Genomic DNA, 23830 nt, shown 5'->3' with positions numbered 1-23830 from the left:
GTCACTGGAAGATGGACTGAGCCCCTCGGATCCCAGGGGAACTGGATGAAATCACATTTCCCTTTGCTAGGGATATTAGCTCCCCTTAGCTCCCCTTTACCATCTCATTCAGCTGAGCCTGCCTCCTTACCATCCTCACTCTATCTCAGAGCACTGCTCCTTCTTTTTTTCAGCTCCCTAACCTGGACTTCCTTCCTCCCTCCTCTCTGTCAGTGACTAATGTGTGGTCCAGGCTTGGGATAATATAAAAGTTCATTTGTTCAGAAGGATCCCTGTGGGCTAGGGTCACCAAGAAAGGCCCCCTTAAGCTCTCCTAACCCTTAGGAAGGCAGGGAAACTGAACCTGAGCTTAGAAGGACAAGTAGGGCTCAGACAGACAAGGCAAGATCTGTCACTGGCTGAGAAGTCACAACAAGCATTTCTCAAGTCCCTTCTATAAGATATTCTGGGGATACGATAGCAGAAGCAACCCAGCATACACAGGAAGGCCTGCTGCACAGGTTCTTAGATCTGCTTAGATCTGCAGGAAAGCAGTCTTTGAGGGGTCAACAACTACTTTAATCAAACATATGTACCAACAGAGAAAATATAAGTAGGACCAACAGACAGGGCTTCCAACTGTCTCACCATAGGCAATACATACATCATTACCTGAGAGAGAAGCACCAACATCTGGGTTTTCAAAGCCAAGGGGCTTCTTAAAACAGCTGCTCAGAGTCACATCTGGCACATAAGAACCTTCTTCCAAAAACAGCCCCAAACCAAAACCTGACCTCAAAGTATATATACTCTTTTCAGAGCCAGCGGGTACAACCCCTCTTGACCCAGTGCCTCATTAGCAATCAGCAGAAAATGTAGGCTTCCACAGAAAACTAACCTCCCAAAATAGCTGCACCTGAGGACTATCAATGGGTAGAGAAGATTTTTAACTCCCATTACAGATATTAAGAAAGAAAGGCAGAGATAGTCCCTGCCCTTAAAGAGCTCTCAGCCTAACAGAGGAAACAATGTTTAGCTATGTTTCAATAATATATGTATAGGTTACAGTGCAGGCACTCACAGAGGGAAGGCACAAACATAAAGGGGGATCCAGAAAGGCTTCTAGAAGAAGGGGGATTTGGATGGAACCCTGAAGGAATCCAGGTAAAGCATAGCGCATCTTAGAGGACACAGAAGGGCTTTGACTGAAGGAAATTAGGAATGTTTAATATCCTGTGAGGGGGGAACTCAGAACCTACTGAAGCAGCCCTCTCCAGTTTGGGACAGCTTTAATTACTGGGAAATTCTTTCTGGATGCAGCCAAAATCTGCCTATTTGTAACTTCCATCTATAGCTCCAAGCACAAAAAAGTCTAAGAATTCTAATCCCTTTTCCATGTGATGGTCCTACAAATGCTTGAAATCAGTTACTCTGATTTCCCTATACTCTGTTCTAGGCTTAACCTCCTCATTTCAAATCTTCAGCCATCCATACCTGCCATAATCTCAAGGCTTTCCCACATCCTAGAGGACATGCAGGGACTTTCTAGACTACTTGGAGATCTTGCCTTGGGCCATAAGCCTGTGAGCATGGAAAGTGTACATTCATTTGCATATGATTTGCATATACCTGCTAAAAATGGACTGCCTGCTATGGAGAACTAGAAAGGGGGTGTGAACATCCATTCAAAAAGACCTTCACCCCCGCCTCCCCTTTGCCCTAGACTCAGACATTCCCACACAGCAATTTCCCCTCATTCAACAGCCAAAAGAATGCACTTTTTTTTCTTCCTTTATAGTTTTGTGGCTCTCTTCGTTTGTGACCTTGGGCAAGTCGCTTAGTTTTAACTGATGGGGTTACTGAAACTCAAAACAATATGCCAGTGGAGGGGTCAAAAGGGATAGATTCAATGTCGGGTCTTAGAATTTGGGGCTCAAAAAAGTGTTTTCCACCCATTCAAATACCCCAACTGATCTGTGGTCTATGTGACTTTTGTCCATATCCTCCCATGTTAGATGCAGAGGGTCCACTCATCATGCTAGAAGTCTTTCTTGATTTCTCCTGATGTTAAAGAATACCAAAGGTGCATGTTGGCTATCCAGCTATCATCCCTTTCCCTCACTATGAGATCAATCTATCTTCTCTTTCTAGTCTGCATTTACCTGATTGCATATTTTACTCCTCTTCTTCAGAGTTCATTTTCTGTCCCTCTTCATATGTGGCATCTGACTTCCCTTGCTTCCCTCAAGGTTCAGCTAAAATCCCACCTTCTTCAGGAAGTCTTTCCCAATCTCCCTTAATGCTACTGCATTACTTTGAGATTACCTCTGATTTATTCCTATATACTTCTTGTGTAAACATATCTGCATGTCATCTTCCTAATTAGCTTGTGATCTCCTTGAGGGTAGGGATTATTTTATTTTACCTTTCTTTGGTTCTCAGTGCTGAGCACAGTACCTGGCACTTTGTTGTTGAGTCATTTTAGTCACATCTGACTCTCTGCGATCCCATTTGGGGTTTTCTGGCAAAGATACTGGAGTGATTTGCATTTCCTTCTCTGACTCATTTACAGATGAGGAAACTGAGTGCCTGGTATGTAACAAATGCTTAATAAAGATTTGTTGACTTGATTCTTGGTTAGTTTTGCAGCCTGTTTATATCCATTATAAGCCTCTCCACTACCCTCTTTTGTGGTATTCACTATGAATGAAGAGTTGTGCTCCATGCCTTGCAGTCATATAATAGTACCAGAAGAATGTTGGTATTAAAAAGACGGACTTTTGTTTCCATTCATTATCTCACTTGATTCTAGCATCTGCCCTGTGAGAGAGGCAAGGCAAAAATTATTTCCTTCTTTTACAGATGAAGTAACTAAGGCTTAGAGAGAAATGATTTATTAAATGTCAGAGATCTCAAATTCAGGTCTTAGTATATCAAGGTCTCCAAATATTCCCCATTATTTCCTTTGATCCTGACACGTAAGGCAGGGATCAGTTATGATGCCCTGTTTTACTGGTACAGGATCTGAAGCTAAAGTTTTCTGATAGCATAGTATAGGTAGACTTGGAGTCAGAAGAGAATTGGGGTTAATTTCTCTATCTGATATTTAATAGTGGTGTAACAATAGGCAAATCATTTCTCTACTCTGAACCTTAGTTTCTTCATCTATAAAATGGAGATAATGCTATCTATAATTATTTTTCTTATAACCTATGCAAAATGCTATATTTAATTCTTTATTTGGCCAGCTGTTATTATGTGGATGAAAGATTGGACTTGTTCTCCTTTACTCCAGAGGGTAGAATTAGGACCTATGTAAGGAAGTGGAAAGAAGAGATATTTTAGGCTGATAAAAGGAAAAACTGTTTAATGATGTGGTTCTAATGGAATTCAATGAAATACACATACACCCAAGTAACTAACCCTTATTAATTGGTCACTGTATGCAAGGTATCATACTCAGATTTCAGAATACAAAGACAGAAGAGAATGGCTCCCTGTCCTTGCATGGAATCTAGAGTTGAAGGCTGGGTTAACCATTCTTTATTTCAAAAAATAAATATTAGAAAAAGATATGACATGCTATTAAAACAACTCCAACTTGATCAATTTAAACAAGGTATACATGCTGAAAAATGGGAATTGGATGGAGAGAATGGATACTGATATTAATCATTACTACTTCATGAAGGAGTTCAACTAATATAAATCAATCACCATGAAGAGTCTAACTCTTAAGGAAGGTAGAAACACTTTAGGTTACAGTAAACACTTGATCTCCTTGTCAGATTGAAACAGGGAAGCCAAGAGCACCATTGGATTAGTCCTTGAGGTGGTTTATAAAATCTTATGGCAAAAGATGCTAGAAAATAATGAGCAGTAACACTTTATAACTGCATCACTTTGACTAAGTTATTTTGTCTCAGTGTCCTTATATGTAAAATAACTAGGTGGTTTATAAGGTCCTTCTAAACTCTGAATTCTATGATCTTAATTAGAGCTATCAAAAAGTGGAATGGACTATCTTGAGAGTCAATGTTTCCATCATTGGAAGCTTCCACGTAGAGGCTGACTCCTAGAGCCTCAGTTTCCCCTTCTGTCAAAGGATGCTGATAGACTACAATGGTGACCAATTGCCTACTGGAATCTCCAGGTGGATTTCACATAGGCAATCTCATATTTACTATGTCCCAAGTAGAATCGATTGTCTTCCACCTAAACTCATCCCTCCTCCAAACTTTTCTATGTCTGTTGAGGGTATCATCCTTCCTTTTCCTTCCCTCCTCTCTGATCCAATCATTTGTCAAGTCTTGTCAATTCCACTCTTACACCCACATCACTCTCACAGTCATTATCCCAGTTCAGGCCCTCATCACCTCTTAGCAGGAAACTTGCATCAGAGCCTCAATTCAATTCCCAGCTTTCAGTATCTTCCCTCTCTAATCCCCAATCTATAGAGCTGTCAAAATAACTTCTCTACAGCAGAAGTCTGACTACAGCATGCCCAAGTCAAGAAACATCACTGGCTCCTTTTTGCTTCTAAGATGAAAAAAACCAAATTCTTCCAGGTTAGCTTTTAAATCTTTTCACAGTCTGGTTCCAGCCTACTTTTCCAGGCTTATTTCACACTGCTCCCCTTCACACCTTCTACATTTCAGTCAAAATGACCTACTTGCTGTTTCCAGAACTCAGAGTTCTAGCTCCTGTCTCCATGTTTTTGAAGGGCATTCCATGTCTAGAAGGGCCTCCTTCTTCAGCTGTCTCTTAGGATCCCTAGCTTCCTCCCAGCCCCAGTTCCAGCTGCACCTTCTGCAGGAAATCCTCCTTGATTCCCCATGCTCCCCGGCTGCCTGTGATTTCAACTCCTTTAAGAAATCACCTGGTATTTGTTCTTATAGACCTATATAGGTACAGTGTGTGCTACTTAACAGAATGTGAGTTCCTGGAAGGCAGGGACTTTGTTCTTTATATCCTTGGCACCTAGCATAGTGTCTGGCACAGAGTAGGTACTCAATATATATTGGTTGATTGACTCGATGAGTGAGGCAACTTGAATCCCAAGGCTGGCTCTGGCATTGTCTTACAATGACATGACTTTGAGCAAGTTAACTTCTGCTCTCTGACTTACTCTAACTATACTCCATGTTTGAAAGAAGGCTATTCACTGAATGAGTGTATCTCACTCGAAGTGGGAACGTGATAAGACCTTAGCCTGAAAGGGCCAGGGTCTCCCATTGCATCCTGGGCCATCTCTAGTCATCCTGATGAATATCAGCCCACTTGACCCAGATGGCTCAGGAGAAGAAAGTGAGGCTGGTGACCTTGCACAGCCTTCCCTTACTCAAATCAAAGTCAACTGTAAGTCATGTCATCTTCTTGATGTCATGGTCCTCTTCCAGAACAAAGGACAAGCACAACTCCATGTCTGGAATGTACTCCCTCCTCTACTCTGACTACTGACTTCCCTGACTTCCTTTAAGTCCCAACTAAAATCTCATCTTTTACTGGAAGACTTCCCCAACCACTTTTAATTCTTAATTATTTCTATCTTAATTATTTCCTATTTATTAAGTGTATAGCTTGTTTTATACATATATATATATATATATATATATATATATATATTTGCATGTCATCCCTCTCATTAAATTGTAAGTTCCTTGAGGACGGGGACTGTCTTTTGCCTTTCTGTTTCTCTAGCATTTAACACAGTGCCTGGCATATGGTAGATACTTAATATTTATTTATTCATTAATTTATTTCTAAGCTTCAGTTTCCTTCTACATAAAAAGGGAAAGTAGCATTTTGTGAACTACAGATCTATGACTTTAATGTGAGGGTTTTAGTAGACTGCAAAATGTGAGTCAAGAGAATAATATGGTGGGCAAAAAAAGCACATGCTATTTTAGACTACATTAAGAGAGATAGAGTGTCCACAAGGAGGGGGATAACGTGTTGTTCTGTTACACCTGGTGTGGAAACTCTGGAGCACTGTGTTCATTTCTCAGAATCACGTTTTAGGAAAGATATAGGCAAACTAAAGCATGCCTAAGTTGATGAACAGACAAGAAATCAAGCCTTATGGAGGATGTATTAAAGGACCTGAGGATGCTTAGTGTGGAGGTTAGACTTAACTATGTGGTTATAAGATAATTGAATCATAGGCTTAGAAGTTTGTCCTTCATATTCATAGAGGCTCGATGACATCACAGGGTGATGTCTTGACTCATGCATGAATTGGATTAAGTGAGGCAGAGTTGCACAAAGTCATCAGCCTCAGTCTCTCTTCCTGTCATTAACGTTCAGTGGCAAGACATAAGTCAAAATGACTGGCAGTGGACCAGGCTGACCTCGGTGCCTTTAATGTCTGAACAAGCTCTAAGGTCCCACAGAGCCTGCTTCAGTCACCTACATGGTTGTTGGAACAAATTGTTCTTATCTGCCCATTCTGTGGGGGGAAGACTTCACATATATGGATGAGATGCATCCATTCAATGAATGGGCTTCTTTAAGTAGTTGCTCAAGGGATGGCCCCTTTAATCAAAAAAAATCAAACTGGGAGGGAAAGACCCTCAGGGTCAGGGTTCCTGGGTAAAAGAAACAATAACTATTTAGCATTTACATTCACTCTGTTCTAGGTGGGTGGGGACTTGTTGTCCAGTGTACGAGCTCCAGAGTAAAACTGGGTTTGAGGTTTGATCTTTGAGCAAGAAATGTAGCCAGTAAACCCAAAGGAAAAAAGGCAGCTTTTGGGAGGGGGGAGGAGGAGGAGGAGGAGGAGGAGGAGGAGGAGGAGGAGGAGGAGGAGGAGGAGGAGGAGGAGGAGGAGGAGGAGGTAAGGTGACTACTAAACACTATGTGTCAGCACTGTGTTAAACTTTGAGGATACGAATAAAAATTTAAAAAAGAAGTCCCTGTCCACAGGGAGTTTGTATTCTAATAATGGAAGTCAACTCACAAAAGGAAGATGAAAAAGGAGGTGAGAGGCAAGGTTATAAAAGACAATACATGCTACTTTCGTTCAGTTCTGGGCCTAGCTCATTGTCCATGCATAGTGTCTGCTGGCTGTCAGGCCAACCGCTCATAGTCTTTACAGTATTTTTCAACCACTTGTGTTTTCTAGTGTGGATAGTTAGGTCAAAATTTTCTGAGCATTTATAGATCTTGTTTACTAGATTCTAGAATCCTTCCAGGCTTGTTTCAGTCAGTATCATCTGGAGGAACCTGCCATATATAAGCAATCCTTCTTCCATTTTGACTCTGCAATAGACATTGTCCACGACAGAGGCAAGACACTTTTGTGAGCATATCTCTTTGCTTTGTGCCTTGATTTATATCAATGTCATTTTGGTAATGCAATTATTATTATATCCATTTTTACAAAGGAGGGAACTCTCTACAAAGAAAAGCATATGAGGGATTATTGGAGGAAATGAAGATGTTTAAGCATGGACTTAACTGGATGGCCATGAGATAATGGCATAAGGATGGGCCACCTAGCCCAGCTCCCTCATTTTACCAATAAGGAAACTGAGACTCACTTGTTAGGTATAATGTATAGGAGATTCTTATTCAGATATAGGTTGAGCTAGATGTCCTGTGAGGTCACTTCCAACTGATGCTGGACACCAGTGACTTGCCAAATTAGAGTTCTTCCTTCCTTCCTTCCTTCTTCGTTGCTTTCTTTCTGGCAATTAGGGTCAAGTGAGTTGCTCAAGATCATACAGCTAGTAAGTGTCAGAGGCCACACTTGAACTCAGATCCTCCTGACTTCAAAGCAGGTGCTCTATCTACTGTGCCACCTCTATGGCAGTACACATAAATTTTGAGTGATGGAACAAAAACTTCAACCTAGGTCTCTTGGAAACCAGTAGTGAGGCCAAGACTGGAAACTAGACCCTTTGATTCCAAGTCCAGGTCTTTTTCCAAACTCCACAATGCTTCTGCATGATTATGAAGGCTCCTTGAAACTGTAATACTCCAGGACTTCATATTTCCCTCCTATTAAAAAAAAATCATTGGAAGAAAAGGCAGGAAAGGAAGAGCACAGATGCTGAAGGGCGATTCTAATGAAGGAACAGAGAAATGAAAGGTTCTTTGAAAAGAACTGGAGAGTCCTTTGGGGGCAAAGGCATAACTTTGATCTACGATAATGGCCAATGACAGGCTCCAGCTGCCAGGGGCTGCTGTCCCACCTTCATTACGGCTTCCTGCTTCCATGTACAGACTATCCTGACCCAGTCCCCTCATAGGAGACATAGATAGGTAGAAAAAAAGTTAAGTGGATATATAGACAGAGCAAAAATGATTGTTAAGGGTCTATTATATGCCAGATACTGTGGCTACGAATAAGCAAGAAAGTCCCTGCCCTCAAGGAGCATATATTTTAATGGAGGAAGGTAACACATAAAGAAAGGGATGCTAGGAGGGGATGGGGAATGTCAAGAGACTGTGGGAATTGCCAAGGGTCCTGGTTTCCAGTTACAATAAGAATCATAGAATTACAGATTTAGAAGGGACCTAAGAGGTCATTTTGTCTAATCATCTAATTGTATAGATAAGGAAACTGAGGCCCAGAGAGGAACCAGAAATTTGAATGCAGGTTTTCTGACTGGAAATCCAGGGTTCTTATCTTTAGACTCTTCAGCCATTGCCCAATAAGGAAGTCACTGACTCGACTCCATTTTGTCCCACCCAGACTGCCAGAGAAATCCCAAAGTTGTGGAATGCCAGAATTGGAAAGGACCTTAGTGTGACCATTTCATTTTATTGAAGGCAAAAGTGAGGCCCAGAGAAGAATGAATTGTCCAAGGACACAGAACTGGTGAACAGCAGGGGCTCTTTCCACTCAGGTATCCCGCCTTCTTCACCCTATCGTTGCTAGTCTTCTTTCTACCCCACGTTTTTACTCCCCCTTTCCCTTACTTACAATTCCTCAGTCTATTTAGTTATCTTTGTTTATCCTACCATTCTCCCCATTTTCCAAAATCCTAAGACCTCATTTAGTACTTCAACCCTCCTTAAAACACTTAGTAAGCAATATTGTGTATTGTAATAATCTGTGTCTTATCTATTAGATTATGTGCTCCCTGAAGGCAGGAACTAAGCTTTATCTAAATTTTACAGCTCTCCTGGGCCTGAGCACTGAGCTCTTCAAGCAGCTGGCATTAAATAAATGTGTTTTGAATTTATCCTCCCAGTCCTAGCCCATTGCTTTCTTCCCTAGGTCTTCCTTTATTCTCAAGTTTGCAATGATTTCTCCCTTTTCTGAGCTTCTATATCATTCACCATCCACTCAGTCTATGACATAGGGCTTTATGTTGTCACTGTTTTTGTTTGGGGCTCAGCGTCCTAATTTGTACAGTGTGGGGGCATAGACTAGATGATTACTTAAAAAGTTTCTTTCAGCCTGGACATTTGATGTTCTAACATCCTTCTCACATCCCAGGGATGTCCAGGGGAAAAGTAGTACTAAACTTAGATCCATAAGCTTCAATTCAAAAAGTGATTTGGATCATCACTACATGGGTGACCCTGGACATGTCTGATCCTTATAACTCTTGACCCTCTTTATGCCCAGTAAGGATCCCTTCAACTCTGACATTCTGTGGTTCCTTGAGTTTCTTTCTCCCACCATCCCAGTTTCAAGCCTTTGAAAGGCTGGGCAATATGTCCTTTAAAAGTAGAGAGGATTTAGCCCAAAGGATTTGTAGACTAATGGTGGACTTTCAGGCAATGATGGAAATTTGGGCAGACCATGGAGTTTCTACTCCTGACAATTGACACTCTCCACAGAGGACACTTGGACTCATCTCATCATACTTTTTAGACTCCTATTTCTGGGCATCCCTATATAAGAATTTATATATATTCATACAGCATTTCAAGGCTTTGATATTATTATTTCGGTCACGTCTAATACTTCATGACTCCACTGGGGGTTTTCTAGGCAAAGATGCTAGAGTGGCTTACCATTTCCTTCTCTGGCTCATTTTACAACTGAGGTAAACAGGGTTAAGTGACTTGCCCAGGGTCACACAGGTAGTAAGTGAGACCAGATTTGAACTCAGGTCTTCCTGACTCTAGACCTGACACTATACCCACTGGGCCACTTAGCTACTCCATTTCAAGGCTTATAATACCATAACAGTTACATTTATTATCTTATTTGAGATCACAGGATTTACAGTTGTAAAGGGATCATGGTGGTACCTTGGAAAGAATACTGGATCTGAGGTTGGAAGACCTTGATTCAAATCTTCATTCTGTTGTTAATGTGACCTCAGGCAAATCATTGACCTTCTCTGGGCCACTGTCTCCTCTGCTATAAATGGAGGGGGTGAACTAGATAATCTTGTAAATCCCTTCCATCCCTAAATCTATAGTCTAAAGAACTCATCCAATTTCCTCAATTTAATGTTAAGGGCATTTAGATTCAGAAATGTTAAGTTCATTATCCAAGGTCATATAGGTAATAAGCAACAGTCAGGATGTGAAGCTAAGTCCTTAGACATTATCCCACACTATATTATAGCACTTCTTGAGCTACAGAATACTTTTTCCTGACTCCACAAATGAGAAAACTGAGGCTCAAAAGAAGTTATTCATCTGAGTTAAATGTACCCAGGTCTCTGATGGATTTTTCTACTCCAACATACAAGTTTCCTTCCTACGAGGATTGGGGACCCAACAGCTACTTTATTATTGAGAATGTTGGCTTTTCTCTCTCTTTTTTTTAACTTGGTAATAGATCAAGGCATTTAATCAATAGGACAGCATCTTCCATTGTAAGGGGAATAATGAATAAATTTTGAACAAAGAAACAGGTCATTGAAACACCCATCCACCATAAGTTCTGAGTTGTCTCTCTAAGAAACACACCTAAATCCCCCAGCCACTGCAACTTTAAGGACAGTCAGGGCAACTTGGTGTAGCAGAGAAAATGAACTTCCTGGGAAATTCCTTTTCCACTCAGACCTTCAGTTTCTCATTTATAAGAGGAAGCAACCAACTGGATTGGAATCACAGAATGTCACAATGAGAAAGGATCTTTTAACCTTCTAGGTTGATCTTGTTTTACAGATGGGAAAATGGCCTGTTGAAGAGAAAGACTTGACCAAGGTCACATAGAGAGTTCAAGACTGAAAAGCAGCCCACTTCTCCTGACTTGAAGCCCAATGTTCCAGCATTATAGGATTCCTTCTTGTATCTTACCTTGGCTTTGCCCCTGCTGCTGACCGAGTGACCTTGGGCACATCCTCCTTTTGGAGGCTGAAGCCCCTTCCTGCTCTAATGTTCCATGTTCAAGTTTTCCATGTTGAGGTCTCTTCCCCTCCAACATTAGTTATTTTATCACCAACTCCTATCTTCTTTTGTCTTCAAAAAGAATGCTTAGACTTGCTTGGAATAACATGCACTCTATCTTTCTGTCAGATGCTCTAATTTTTATGTTGTCTTTTTCATTGGAATCTAAGTTTGTTGAGGGCAGAGACCATTTTAGCTGCCTCTTTGTATCCCCAGAGTTTAGCAAAGTACTTGACATATAATAAACACTTTCTGATTGATTGATCTAATCTAATTTATATGAGAGGAATAAACTCCCTTCTATAAAATTCTCTTACCAAATAGACTTGAGAGAGGGGTATTGTGTGTGGAAGGAAGACAGCTGGAGATAGATGGAGGGAGATATTGGTGAGACTAACCATCACTTATAAGACTAGGCATTAATAAGCTGATATGCATGCAAAGGGGTGAATTGGATAGAGAGCCAGACCTAGAGTCAGAAGACTCCCTCTTCTTCCTGAATTCAAACCCAGCCTCAAACATTTACTGCCTGCGTGACCCTGTTTGCCTCTTTCCTAATCTGTAAAATGAGCTGGAGAAGGAAATGGCAAACCACTCCAGTATCTTTGCAAAGAAAATCCCAAACAAATGGGGTCACGAAGAGTTGGACACAACTGAAAAATGACTGAACGACAAACAGCATGGATTTACATGAAATCCTGGGGGTCCTCAGTGGGGAGGGTTGTGATACAGAGAGAAGAGCAGGTCCTTGCTGGCCCTGAATCCTTATCAGAGAGGGAGAGAGCCCCATCTTAAGGGACACTCTCTAGGAGGATGAAAACCCAAGGACCACCTGATATAAGGGGGGAAATGGAGTCCCAGCCCCAGGAACAACTGGCTTGAGGTGGATCCTACCAAACCTCAAGGGCACGGCACTGGAAGGGGGTCAGGGGAAAAGGAGACAAAGCCCCTCATCTTTGGGAGCCCCTGGTTTGAAGGGAAAGAAACAGCCTTTCATTTCAGTAAGCCCCTGATTTAAGAGGGTGGGGGAGACAGTTCCTGCCCCAGGGGAGTTCCCTGACTGGATGGGAAGCTCAGGGTGAAGATAAGACCTGAGTAGAAAGAGGAATGAGGAAAATGGCTATTACCTGAGTTGGGATTTCTTCATGTTAATGCATTTGTGAAGAGCATTTATCAGAAAGTGGAAAAAAAATAAATTGCCTCGACCTCAGCAAATGTTATAAGCTTAAATCCAACCTAGAAGGACAATGTTTCTCTAAGCAGGATCCCAACCCCCGCTCCAGCCCCTCCCAGGCTAAACGTGGGCACCACAGTTCACAAGAAAGACTCTGGTTTCCCCCCTCCAGGTACCTTGGAGCCTGGTATTTATTAAACACGGAGAGAATTGATTTAAATCTTTGCCCAGGGTTATTTTTCTACCCAGCATTAACTCAGTCACACGAGGGAAGGTCAAGGGGGGAGGGGGTGTGGGCTTGTCATTCTCCCAAGGAATGGAAAGGGCACTACTACTGGGCATGGGAGGGGGGCAGGTAGCTAGGGAAGCATTGGATTATTTGGGGTTCCCTTGTGTCCTTGCTCTCGCCTCCTCCCTCCCCACTCTGGTACAAAAGCTGTCCTTTTCCAGAGCCAGGAAACCCAATTGAATTTACATTTCTCAGCAAGACTGGAGGGAGAGAAAGAATCTATAGCAATCTGATCAAGGAAATAAAGTTCTCAAGCCCCTTCTCCCAATCCAGGACCTTCTCTCACGTCCAAGGCTTCAAAGAAATCCAATTGTGGCTTATTTAACCTGTGTGGCCTCCAAATTAAAAGCCAGAATATTCCTCCCTAAGCCCTCCTCTGTCTCCCTATATCTCTGTCCCCCCCACTCCACATGCCCATCCCCACCCCTTGTTTTAACTAGAGCCAGATTCCTGGAAATAGGGTGTGATCTGCCTCTGGAATAGACTCACCTCCATGCTTCTCTGGTTGAGAAGGCCATGGAGGTTCAACCCCTGGGCTAGGGATTATGGGGTCACAGAATTGGAGCTGGAAGGAAAGTACCTTGGAGGACATCTAATTCAACCCAATCATTTTATAGATAAACAAAGTGAGACCCATAGGAGTTAGGTGACTTACCCAAGGTCACCCTAGGGGATCTGAACCAGAGTCAAACCTTTGACACACAATGCCTATTCTCTACCTCTGTAAACTCCCTATGTGCTAATCTTTTCTCTTCTCTGAGCCTCTCCTCACCTCTAAAATTCACCAGAACCTTTCCTACTTTAGCAGGAGGATAAGACAGACAACTATAAAAATGATTACAAGATAATTATATTACAGAAGTGCAGGGGAAAAATGCTATCTGAGAAGAAAGGTCATTGCCTGCCAACCAGCCCACCGAAGACTTCTGGGAGATAATTTTTATATGGGATTCTAAAGGATAGATATGAATTCAAGAGGCTGAGAGGGGAAGGAGGGCCATTCAGGAACAGAAAACAGTGTGAGCAAAGACAGGGAGTTGAGAGAGGAAGGAGCATGATTTAGGGACAGAGAACTGTCTAATTGGGCTGGAGAGTAAATTGTCAAGAGTGTAGAGTACCGAGAAGGGAATGAACAATGAGTTCAGGGAACAAGAAATCGAACTGGCTTGTTGAAGGCCTTGAATGCCAATGTTAGGAATTTGGAGGAAAAAAGAGTGGTATGGGGTAAAGGATGATTCTGGAATTCAAATGAAGGATGGTGATTAATCACAGGATCATAGAATTAGAGCTGGGAGGGACCAGAGAGGTCAGTGGTGAGTCCAAGCTCCTCCTCCCTCCACAAAAGTAGAGTTAGGTGCTCCAGGTCACTCAGTTTATAAGTATTTGGGGCAGTACTTGAAGTCAGGTCTTCCTGACTTCAAAAATAAGTGCTAAGAGACCAATGATAGGAAGACAAATAATTAGAGGTTATTGCAATAGTACAGATAATGAGGGGCTATATATTAAGGTTGTGGGAAAGGGAAGGGAAAAGGAGAGAGATGGATGAAAGCCAGACCATGCAGAGGAAATAGACAGGACCTGGTAATTGATCAAGGGTAATGGACTCTAGGTTGTCCAAGGTCCCTTCCTGCTCTGACACACTATGATTCTATAGGTACAGTTTTCATGTTCAAGTTAATCATCATGAATGTAATTAAGATCTTCTGAAAAGAGCCTCAGCCCCTCCCTCTGTCACCTCTGATCAACCAGTCTAGCCTGCGTTACCAAGCCATGCTGGACAGGCATCATTCTGCATTGGGAATCTTCTCAGCACCCGTTGGCTTTGGGCAAGTCATTCTCTCTGGGGCCCATTTCCAAACCATGACTTAAAACTTCAGTTAACTGTTACCTGCCCCAGGAAACCTTCCTCATCTCTCTTATTAGTGTTAGTGATGGTCCTCTAATCTCCTGATACTAGTTCTATACCCCAGCCCCGCAAAAAACTCCCGCATTTTTTACCTCTCTGCTGCACTTAGCATGTAATATTGTAAATTTGAATTACCTGTGTGGTTTATTGTCCTGCCAAAATGTAGGTTCCATCAGGGCAAGGCCAGTGTCTTAGCTATACTTTGTCTCTCTTTGAGTCTAATGATGTGCCTAAAAAATGCTCCATATAATTTTGCTGAATGAACGAATGAATAAATGAATGAATGGGCTTCCAATTTCTTATCTGTCAGATGAGTTGGTTGGACTGGCAATTCCAGCCTCCTTGACATGGCCCATGCTGTTTATTCCCAACCTAAAGTCCTACGGGTTGCTCCCTTCTAAAGGTTGCTCTCCATCCTTCCAGGCCCAGGTACAGCTGGCCTGTGACCAGATTCTCTTCCCCTTCAGATATCTTAAGGTATTTAGAGAACAAATCTATTATCGTAGTCTCTTGTTATCTGCCTGTTGTACAATACTCCCTTGGGAGGCTGGTGGCCCCTAGGAAGCAGGGTCTCCTGCTCCTGTCTCCTCTATTATGAAGTAGACACGGCTGGAATGCAATAAAAGAATTACAGAATCTCAGCTGGAAGGAATTTCAGAGATCATCAAGTTTAACCCATATCTGAACCAGACTTCCCTCTCTTTAAGGTTTGCAAAGTGCTTTACAAATATTATTTTATTTGATCCTCACAAAAAGTTAGGTCCTATTATTATCCCCGTTTTACAGAAGAGGAAAGTGAAGTCTACAGGGGTTAAGTGATTTATCCAGGTCACACAGCTGGTAATTATTTTAGTCTGGGTCTGAACTCAGATCTTCCTGACTCCCAGTCCAGGGTTCTGTCTATTGCACCACCTAGCTGCAAGAGATCATTTAGTATTCTCTAAAGGGTCTGCAGGAATGGGAAGCTCAATCTCTCCTGACACAGAAATTTTCTTTGGATTGAGTCTATATCTTCCTATATCTTTTTCCTAGTTCTGCCTTCTGGGGCCATGCAGAACAGAAGAGATCCCTCTCCCTCATGGTGGTAATGCATACACTAGAAGGCAGCTCTCCTGTTCAGCTTGTGTTACTTCAAGTGATCCTTTTGTGAGATGAACTCAAGGCCCTTCCCCACACTGGACACACTCCAACCTGTCAGCATCCTTCCTAAAGTGTCCTTTCCCAGAAATGAAAACAATTCCCAATGAGGCCTGCCCAGCACAGTAGACTGCAAGACCTCTCCTCCTCCTCCCTTCCTCTCTCCTCCCCTCTCCTCTCTCTCTCTTCACCAGATATCAGCAGCTAAATGATGAGAAACACATTGGAATCGGAGTCAAGAGAACCAGGTTCTTGTCCTAGATTGGACACTTGCTATGTGACCTTTCCCACAAGGGCAGTTAGATGACACAGGGGATAGAGCCTGGGCCTGCAGTCAGGAAGATTCCTCTTCCTAAATTCAAATCTAGCCTCAGACATGTACTAGCTGTGTGACCCTGGGCAAGTCACTCAACCCTATTTGCCTCAGTTCTGCATCTCTAAAATGAGCTGGAGAAAGAAATAACAAACCACTCCAGTATCTCTGCCAAGAAAACCCCAAATGGGGTCATGAAGAGTCAGACATGACTGAAAATGACTGAATGATCTTTCCCATAAGTCAAAGGACTTCTTCAGGCCATGGCATCTTCCTCTCTCAAATGGGGGGGGTGGGGTGGTGGTCCTCTTTTGTTTCCTTCTCAAAACTGCTGGGAGGATCAAAGGAAACAGTGGGTATGATTTGTTTTGGTTAAAAAAAGAAAGAGATGGCTTGACCACTATTAGTATAATTAGCAATAATATCAACTATGCTAATAAGTGGTCCCTTGCTGAGAAGTATCCCAGCCAATATCCCAGCAGCCAGAAATCAACAATAATTAGTTTTTGTTTTTTCATTTATTCATAGTTACCATCATTATCATCACCATCATTTTTTAAATCTTTTGTGCTTTTATAAGAAAAATATCTTTCACAATAATAACCAAGAGGTATAAAGTAGTTCCCAATCCCCATAGGCAGCACCAAGGACCAAATATAGTATTAGCTGTGTTTAAAATGGAGATACCAAAACAGACCTAGAAACAGAAATTCTTCTGGGATGCTGGGGTCTCTTCTGTTCTGGCCAGAACCAGGGGAAGAAGGAGCCCAGAGCAAGCTGGGTAAGAGGCCTGAGAGGGGGAGGGGCTGCCCACAACTCCTTCTGTTCAGAGTGACTTCCACTGCTGCCTTGAGTGAGTCCAGCAGGACAGCTCTGAGGAGTACTTTTAGAACTGATCAGAGTTAGAACCCCAGACCCAGGGCTCCGACCTCTGAAGGCACCAACCTAACTGGCTCCATGATTTCCCAGCGAGATGTTCCTTCTCTGGCACTCCCAGTGTGTTTCCTCTCTCACATTTTTCCTCCTTTAGACTCTTGGGTTTGTTTCCCTGTATGATCTGCTCAGCTTAGAATGTCAAGTCAGGAAAGAGGAGTCCTTGACCTAGCTTTCTGCTGTGACTTCACCTCTCTGTGCAGCTTTCTTTAGGCTGATTCCCTACTTCACCCTGTCTCTTTTACCCTCATTAGAAACACAGGAACGAGACCTGGGGCAATTGGCAGGCAAGCTCTTCTCTAAGAAATCTTCAGTCATTTTTGACCCTGAAAAGATCTTTTTTTTTTTGACCAGCTCCTCCTAGGGTGGTTTCTGGCTTCCCTATCTCAGACTGCCCAACCTTATTCACTGTGCCAAACTTGGAACAATCAAGACGGCAGAAGAGGACAATGAATCCATGTCTTAGATTTCCTACTGAACTATCAAGATCATCCCAGAGAAAACAGCTTCTCTTGTGGCTCTCTGTAGGCTGGTTCCCTGCCAGTCAGGTACTTGTCCTAAATTTCCTCCTCCACTTTCAAGATCATCCCTGAGAATACATCAAGACCTGGGGAGGGGTCACCAGAGTCCCCCGCTGGGACTTGAGAGGGCACACGACCACTGCCAGGAGCCAATGGGCTATCCTGGATGAGGTGGGCTGTCTCATGAGCAAGTGGACGTGCCTCCACAAGCTTTTCAAGGGTCCGATTGAGGGCCTCGACCCCATCGGCCAGCCGCTGGCTCTGTTCTGCCAGACGCTCCAACAGCAGGTTCTGTTGAGTCATTAGGGAGCTCTGCTGCTGGTACCAGGTGGAGAGGAGGGCTCCCTGCTGGAGATGGGCATCCATCAGCTGCTGCTCAAACTCGGAGATTTCAGCTTTGGGTTTGCTGGTGGGTGGTCCCAGTAGAGCTGAGGCCTGTGGAGCAGGCCTCCAGCCTCCACTGCCATAGTTGGCCCCCAGAGGGGCTGTAGCAGGGGAGGCAGGAGGAGATGGGGAGGAGGCTGAGGTATGCAGGACACCACGAAGGTCCAGGGGGTCAGGTTCTGCCAGGACTGGTGTGTCCAAATTCCGCAAGGGCATCCAGAGGCAGCTGGGCACTTCCTCCTCTTCATCGGCTGCCAGGGGAAGACACAAGATGTCAGAGGTGATGGGACACAAAAAGGGAAAGGCACGTTGGGTAGGTGATGATCGGGGAAGGGCCCAAGCTTCAGCCACTTATAATCTGTGTGACTATGGGCAAGTTATAGGGCATAAGGTCTTTGGATTTAGACTGACAAAGCATTTGTTAAGTGCCTATTACTATGGGCCAGAGACTATGCTAAGAATTAAAGATACAAATGCAAGAAAGCAGGATGGTTCCTACCCTCAAGGAGCTAATGTTCTAATAGGGGAAAGATGAGACATAAAAGAGAGCTGGAGGAGGTCCCCAGAGAGGAAGGGTATGTGTGTGGGAGCACAATGGCTAAGTAGATTTGTTTCATTCTTTGTTCTTGTTCTTCTGGGGACCTAGCATGGTGTCTAGTACACAGCAAGTGCTTAATAAATGCTTGCTGATTGATGGAGGAGGAGCAGTGCACAGAGTAGAGCAGGGACTAAAGTGAGGCATGGCTGGAAAGGTTCTTAGAGACCTGGTGCTGCCCACCCTTCCGCCTCCCCCATTTTATAAATGACAAAAATGAGGTCTACAAAGGGAAATTAAATATTCCAAACTTATGAAGTGGCACAGACGGGATTCAAATTCAGGTAGGTGGAGGGGGCCTGCCAAACCCTGTGTGCTTGGTGTCACACTGTCACAATGTCACATTGCCTCTAGGGTGAACGACTTCTCTCACTCTCAAATTCCTCCTCCAAAATGGGAATAATATTATTTATGCTTCCTGCCCCTACAAGGGCAACTATAAGTCCTTCTCCACCTCTGCCCTGGGAACCCCAAGCTGCCTTCAAGGCTTAGCTCTAGGGCCCCTCCTCCCTGAGGCCTTTCCTCATTTCCCCAGTTGTTAGCACCTTCCCATTTCCCTCTGGATTGATTTGGTCCTTGGCTGTCTCCAGTGGTATGTCCCCCATTCATCTGTGAGCTCCTCAAAGTCAAGGACTTTTCTCTGCTTTCTTTTGTACTCAGTACCTAGTACAGTGAGTGCCTAATACATAGGAAATAATAAATACATGTTTGTTGATGATCAGTGGACATACTACATCCCCCTAATAGGATGAAGCTCCCTGAAGGCTGGGATTGCCTTATTTCTGTCTTCACATCCCTACTGCTTAGCACAAAGCCTCGCACAGAGTAGATGCTTAATAAATGCTTGTAGGTTGATTGACTGAGTGAACTAGGTCTAACATACACTCAGAAGTACAGAAAAAGAAAATGTAAGTTGTTCAGTTGTTTCAGTCATGTCTGACTCTTCGTGACCCCATTTGGGCTTTTCTTTGCAAAGTAGCTGGTGAAGTTTGCCGTTTTCTTCTCCAGCTCATTTTTCCAGATGAGGAAACTGAGGCAAACAGGGTTAAGTGACTTGCCTTGGGTCACACAGCTGTTAAAAGTCTGAGGCCAGATTTGAACTGTTTTTCCTGACTCCAGGTTTGGCACTCTATCCACCACACCTCTTAGCTGCTTCAACATAAGTATATGCATGCAGAAATAACCCATATGAACATTCTTAAACAGATATCCATGAAAAGTCACATGGATGGCTTCCCCACAAAAGGTCATATATTAAAATAAGCACAAGCACACACTCGGTCACATACCAAGCAGGAACAGGCATGTACACACACATGCTTCCACACATGCAGACACATATGCCCATATCAGATACAGGCACACACACAGACACACTAATAAAACAAGTGCCCATTTCCACAGGACTCTAAGATTCATAAAACAACCCCATGAGGTGGGGGCAGTGAAGGATAGGTATTATTATCCCCATTTTACAGATGAGGAAGCTGAGGATCTGAGAAGTCAAGGACCAGTCTAAGGTCGCAGAGCTCATGCATTGAGAAGTAGGTTTTTAAACCCCGAATCTCCTGGATCCATGACCAGTGCTCTTCCAACTAAATTGCCCTGCATAGTCACCCATCTCCATATAAGCAAATAGAGGTACAGAAGCAAAAACATGGGTCAGCACATTCCCCAACACAAGTGCACGCAGATCACATACATACACCCATGCGTAATCTGCTCGCACAGACCCACACGCAACCTGATGCTCCCTCTCCATGGCAATGAAGGGGGTCAGAGTTTCAGCCAAGAAAATGACTTCCCATTGTCTGATAGCAGAACCTGAGTTGTGTCTAGGGAAAACAAAAGCCCCTGGAGAACATAATGGATTTTGGCTTCTCTTCCCCAATCCAATCCACTTGTTACAAGCACTCTAACAGCTAAAACGATTTCTCTCACAAATCCCCAGTCAGGAAAGCAAAGAACTTAGAACCAACCTTTCTGCCCCCACCTCCTTTCCGTCCAAACCTCATGGAGTGTGCCCACACACATATGCATATATCTACATGCAGCTATTTAGCTGATATTTTTTCAGGCAACGCCAAAGAAAAAGCCTCATGTTGTGTTTCCCATGGCCTAGCATCACATCCTTGTCCTTGTGATCCTGAGCAAACAACCTTCACCCAGGAGAAAAAAAAGTATACATGATACATTTTAAAAGTTTAATCTGCATTATTAACATTTTCTCAAGTCTAGAAAATCAACAAGACAATTAAGCCCTGATTTGGAGTATTTGATGATTCCAAGGTGTAAATGCTCAGGCTAAAAATTTAACTATCAGCTCTCATGAGCGAGTTCAAGAAGGATCCAGTACATAGCCATCTTTATGCCTCGGTTTCTGAACCTCAGTTCATTATCATTAAAATGGGGATAATGACTTGCATTATCATTGTTCTATTGGTCAAACAAGAGAATTACACTTTGTAAAGTGCATTCTAAAAATCCCTTTTAACTGTAAAACGTTATATATAAGCAGAGTCTATCTTGTCATGGGGTTATAGAAGTGATTTTTACATCAAGGGTTGGAATATATACCTTCTGAGGTCCTTTCCAATCTAAGATTCTATGGGACTGTTTGGACAAGTCACAACCACTCTGAGCTGCCTCCCAGACAGTTTGTCCTCACGGTCTGGGAGCAGTTGACAAGGGGTCAAAGGCAGTGGGTCTTAAGTGGATTTATGTGGTGTTGATGGGCCCTAATCAATTCTGTCTTAACTGGTTCTGTGCTCAACAATGTTACCTTCAAAACTATGTGAAACCTCAGATACTTCAAATCAAGTTACTCACTCTGAGAAAAACGCAGAGATTTGATTTCAGAGTAAGCTAGGGAAGATAACAAGCCTCAAAGAATCCCTTTAGACAACAATTTATACAGCGTTTTAGAGTCTGCAAAGTCCTTTACATACGCTATCTCATTGAACTTCTCCACAATGCTGGGAGCATATTATTAACATCTCAGTTACAGATAAGGAAAGGGAGGGTCAGAGTGGGGGAAATGACTGGCCCAAGGTCACACAGCTAATAAATGCCAGAGGTAGAATTCAAATCTAAGTTATCCTTAATCTGAGTCTAGCATGATATTCATTATAACATGGTGGCCATGCCTCCAGTTTGGAGATGTCTGCACAGAACCAAGAAATCTCAAACGAGCAAGACACAAAAGTTATCTAGTAACATCCCTCTGAATGCAAATTGTCCATACTACATTTGGATAGGGTAGTAGAATGCATGTTGAATAGCAGAGCTGGAAGGAACCTTAGAAAGCAGAATACTGAATAGCAGAACTTGGAACATAAAACATTGAAAGGCAGAAGTGAAAGGACCCCTAGGCTTTTAGAATATAAAATATGGAATGGCAGAGCCAGGACTCTCAGGACACAATATACACACATACACACAGATAACATATCATATTACATTGAATGACAAAACATGGACTACAGAATGGCAGAGCTAGCAGGAACACTAGAAGCCAGCACATCAGACTCTGGCTGAGCTGGAAGGATCCTGGGGATGCAGACCACAGGATGGCAGAGCTGATGAGAATTTTGGAACAGAATATAGGATGGAACACTGCACAGAGAATGTTAGAGCTCAAGGGGATCTTACAAGTGTTCTAGTCTAAATCCTTCATTTGACAGATAAGGAAACTGAGACCCAAAGAAGGTAAATGTTTGCCTAAAACTCTACAGAGAGCAAATGGGAGATAATGAGAATGCAAACCCAGGTCTCTCAACTTTCAGACTACTGATCTTGAGCAAACTGCTTCCCCTTTGTAGACCTCAGTTACCCCTTCTGTAATATAGAGACAAGGATTCTTATGCTGTTTACTTTATAGGTATGTCATGAGGGATAATAATTAGATAGGAAAATGGCAAGAGAGGATATTCAAGAGAAACACAGATATAACCCTATCAGTGTTCACTCATCTTTATGGTCTGAGTCAAGGAGCAAGTCTTTTGGTGGCCTCACAATTGTTTGTCTTCCAAGTGAACTTCATTAACTGTCATTCCAAGTGGATTGATTAGAGATATACAGAGATATATGAAAGATAAAAAATGATAGTGAAAGAATTGTCCTTCTGGGGTCCTCTGGGGAAAAGAGGCTAGGGGATGGAGCCAAGATGGTGGAGTAACAGCATGCACTTTCTAGAGCCCTGCCGCCAAGCCCAGAGAAATACCTGTGAAAAATTGCTCTAAACAAATTCTGGAGCTGGAGAACCCACAGAATGACAGAGTGAAGCAAATCTCCAGCCTAAGACAGCCTGGAAGGTTTCTGGGAAGTGTCTATCGCACCACAAAGGGGGCAGGGCACAGTCCAGCCTGGGCTATGCAGGCACAGATGGGTCCTGAGCAGACCTTGGGGAGAATGATTCTCTCACACCTGTGGCAGTTTCCAGATTTCAGGACCCCAAAACACCGAGAACAAATTGGAAGGTCAGTGGGAAAAGCCTGTGGGACCAGTACAGGAGAGTGGAGGGGTCTGGCCCCTGCCCCAGGGCAGCAGAGGGATGAAGGAACCCAAGGCAGACACAGCAGCAGCAGGGGTAGCTGCAGCCACTGTTTCTGGAGCTCTAGGCCCACAGATTGTGGGGGGATCAAGCAGCTGACAGTACACTCCCCACCCCCACTGGAAGCAGAGAACTACCTTGACAAAGAGCTCGAAAGTCAAGTAAATAGCTGGGGAAATGAGCAAAAACTGGAAAAAGAATCAGACTATAGAATCTTGCTTTGGTGACAAGGAAGGCCAAAGCATGCAAACAGAAGAAAACAAAGTCAAAGTACCTCCATCCAAAGCCTCTAAGAAAAACATGAATTGGTCTCAGGTCATGGAAGAGCTCAAAAAGGATTTTGAAAATCAAGTAAGAGAAGCAGGGCAAAAATTGGGAAGAGAAATGAGAGTGATGCAAGAAAATCATGAAAAATTAGTAAACTGCTTGCTAAAGGGAAAAGAGGCTGGATGGAGTCATAATGTAATGTGTTTGTGCAATCTGGTATCTTTCTGTCGTGGGCAGCAGTGACCCACTGATGATGTACTGACATGGACACAACAGGCAAACAGAGTAGCGTTGTCATAGACTCATAGTAAATGAGAGATACACTTGGGAGGCCATCAGGTATTACAGCTATTATGATCCCTACTTGCTGTGTGACCCTGGGCAAATTGGATGCTCTCACTCAGCCTCAATGTTCTCACCTGTAAAATGAGAGGGCTGGATTCAATGGCCTTGACAGACCCTTCCAGACCTAAATC

The 23830-nt window shown here is 43.2% G+C and overlaps 1 protein-coding gene across 1 annotated transcript in view; it reads right to left on the bottom strand.

The window, feature by feature from the left end:
- Positions 1-16605: 16605 nt before the first annotated feature.
- The window catches only part of TSNARE1 (t-SNARE domain containing 1), a 282756-nt gene continuing 275531 nt past the window's right edge, over positions 16606-23830 (bottom strand). The window contains exon 11 of the mRNA XM_072602914.1: positions 16606-18191. Coding sequence (XP_072459015.1) covers positions 17593-18191 — 599 coding nt within the window. The 3' untranslated portion in view covers positions 16606-17592. The remainder of the gene's footprint in view (positions 18192-23830) is intronic.

The sequence above is a fragment of the Notamacropus eugenii genome, chromosome 4 (genome assembly GCF_028372415.1).
Source record: "Notamacropus eugenii isolate mMacEug1 chromosome 4, mMacEug1.pri_v2, whole genome shotgun sequence".
In the NCBI taxonomy this organism is placed as follows: Eukaryota; Metazoa; Chordata; class Mammalia; order Diprotodontia; family Macropodidae; genus Notamacropus; species Notamacropus eugenii.
This window is presented reverse-complemented; position numbering and strand designations above follow the sequence as displayed.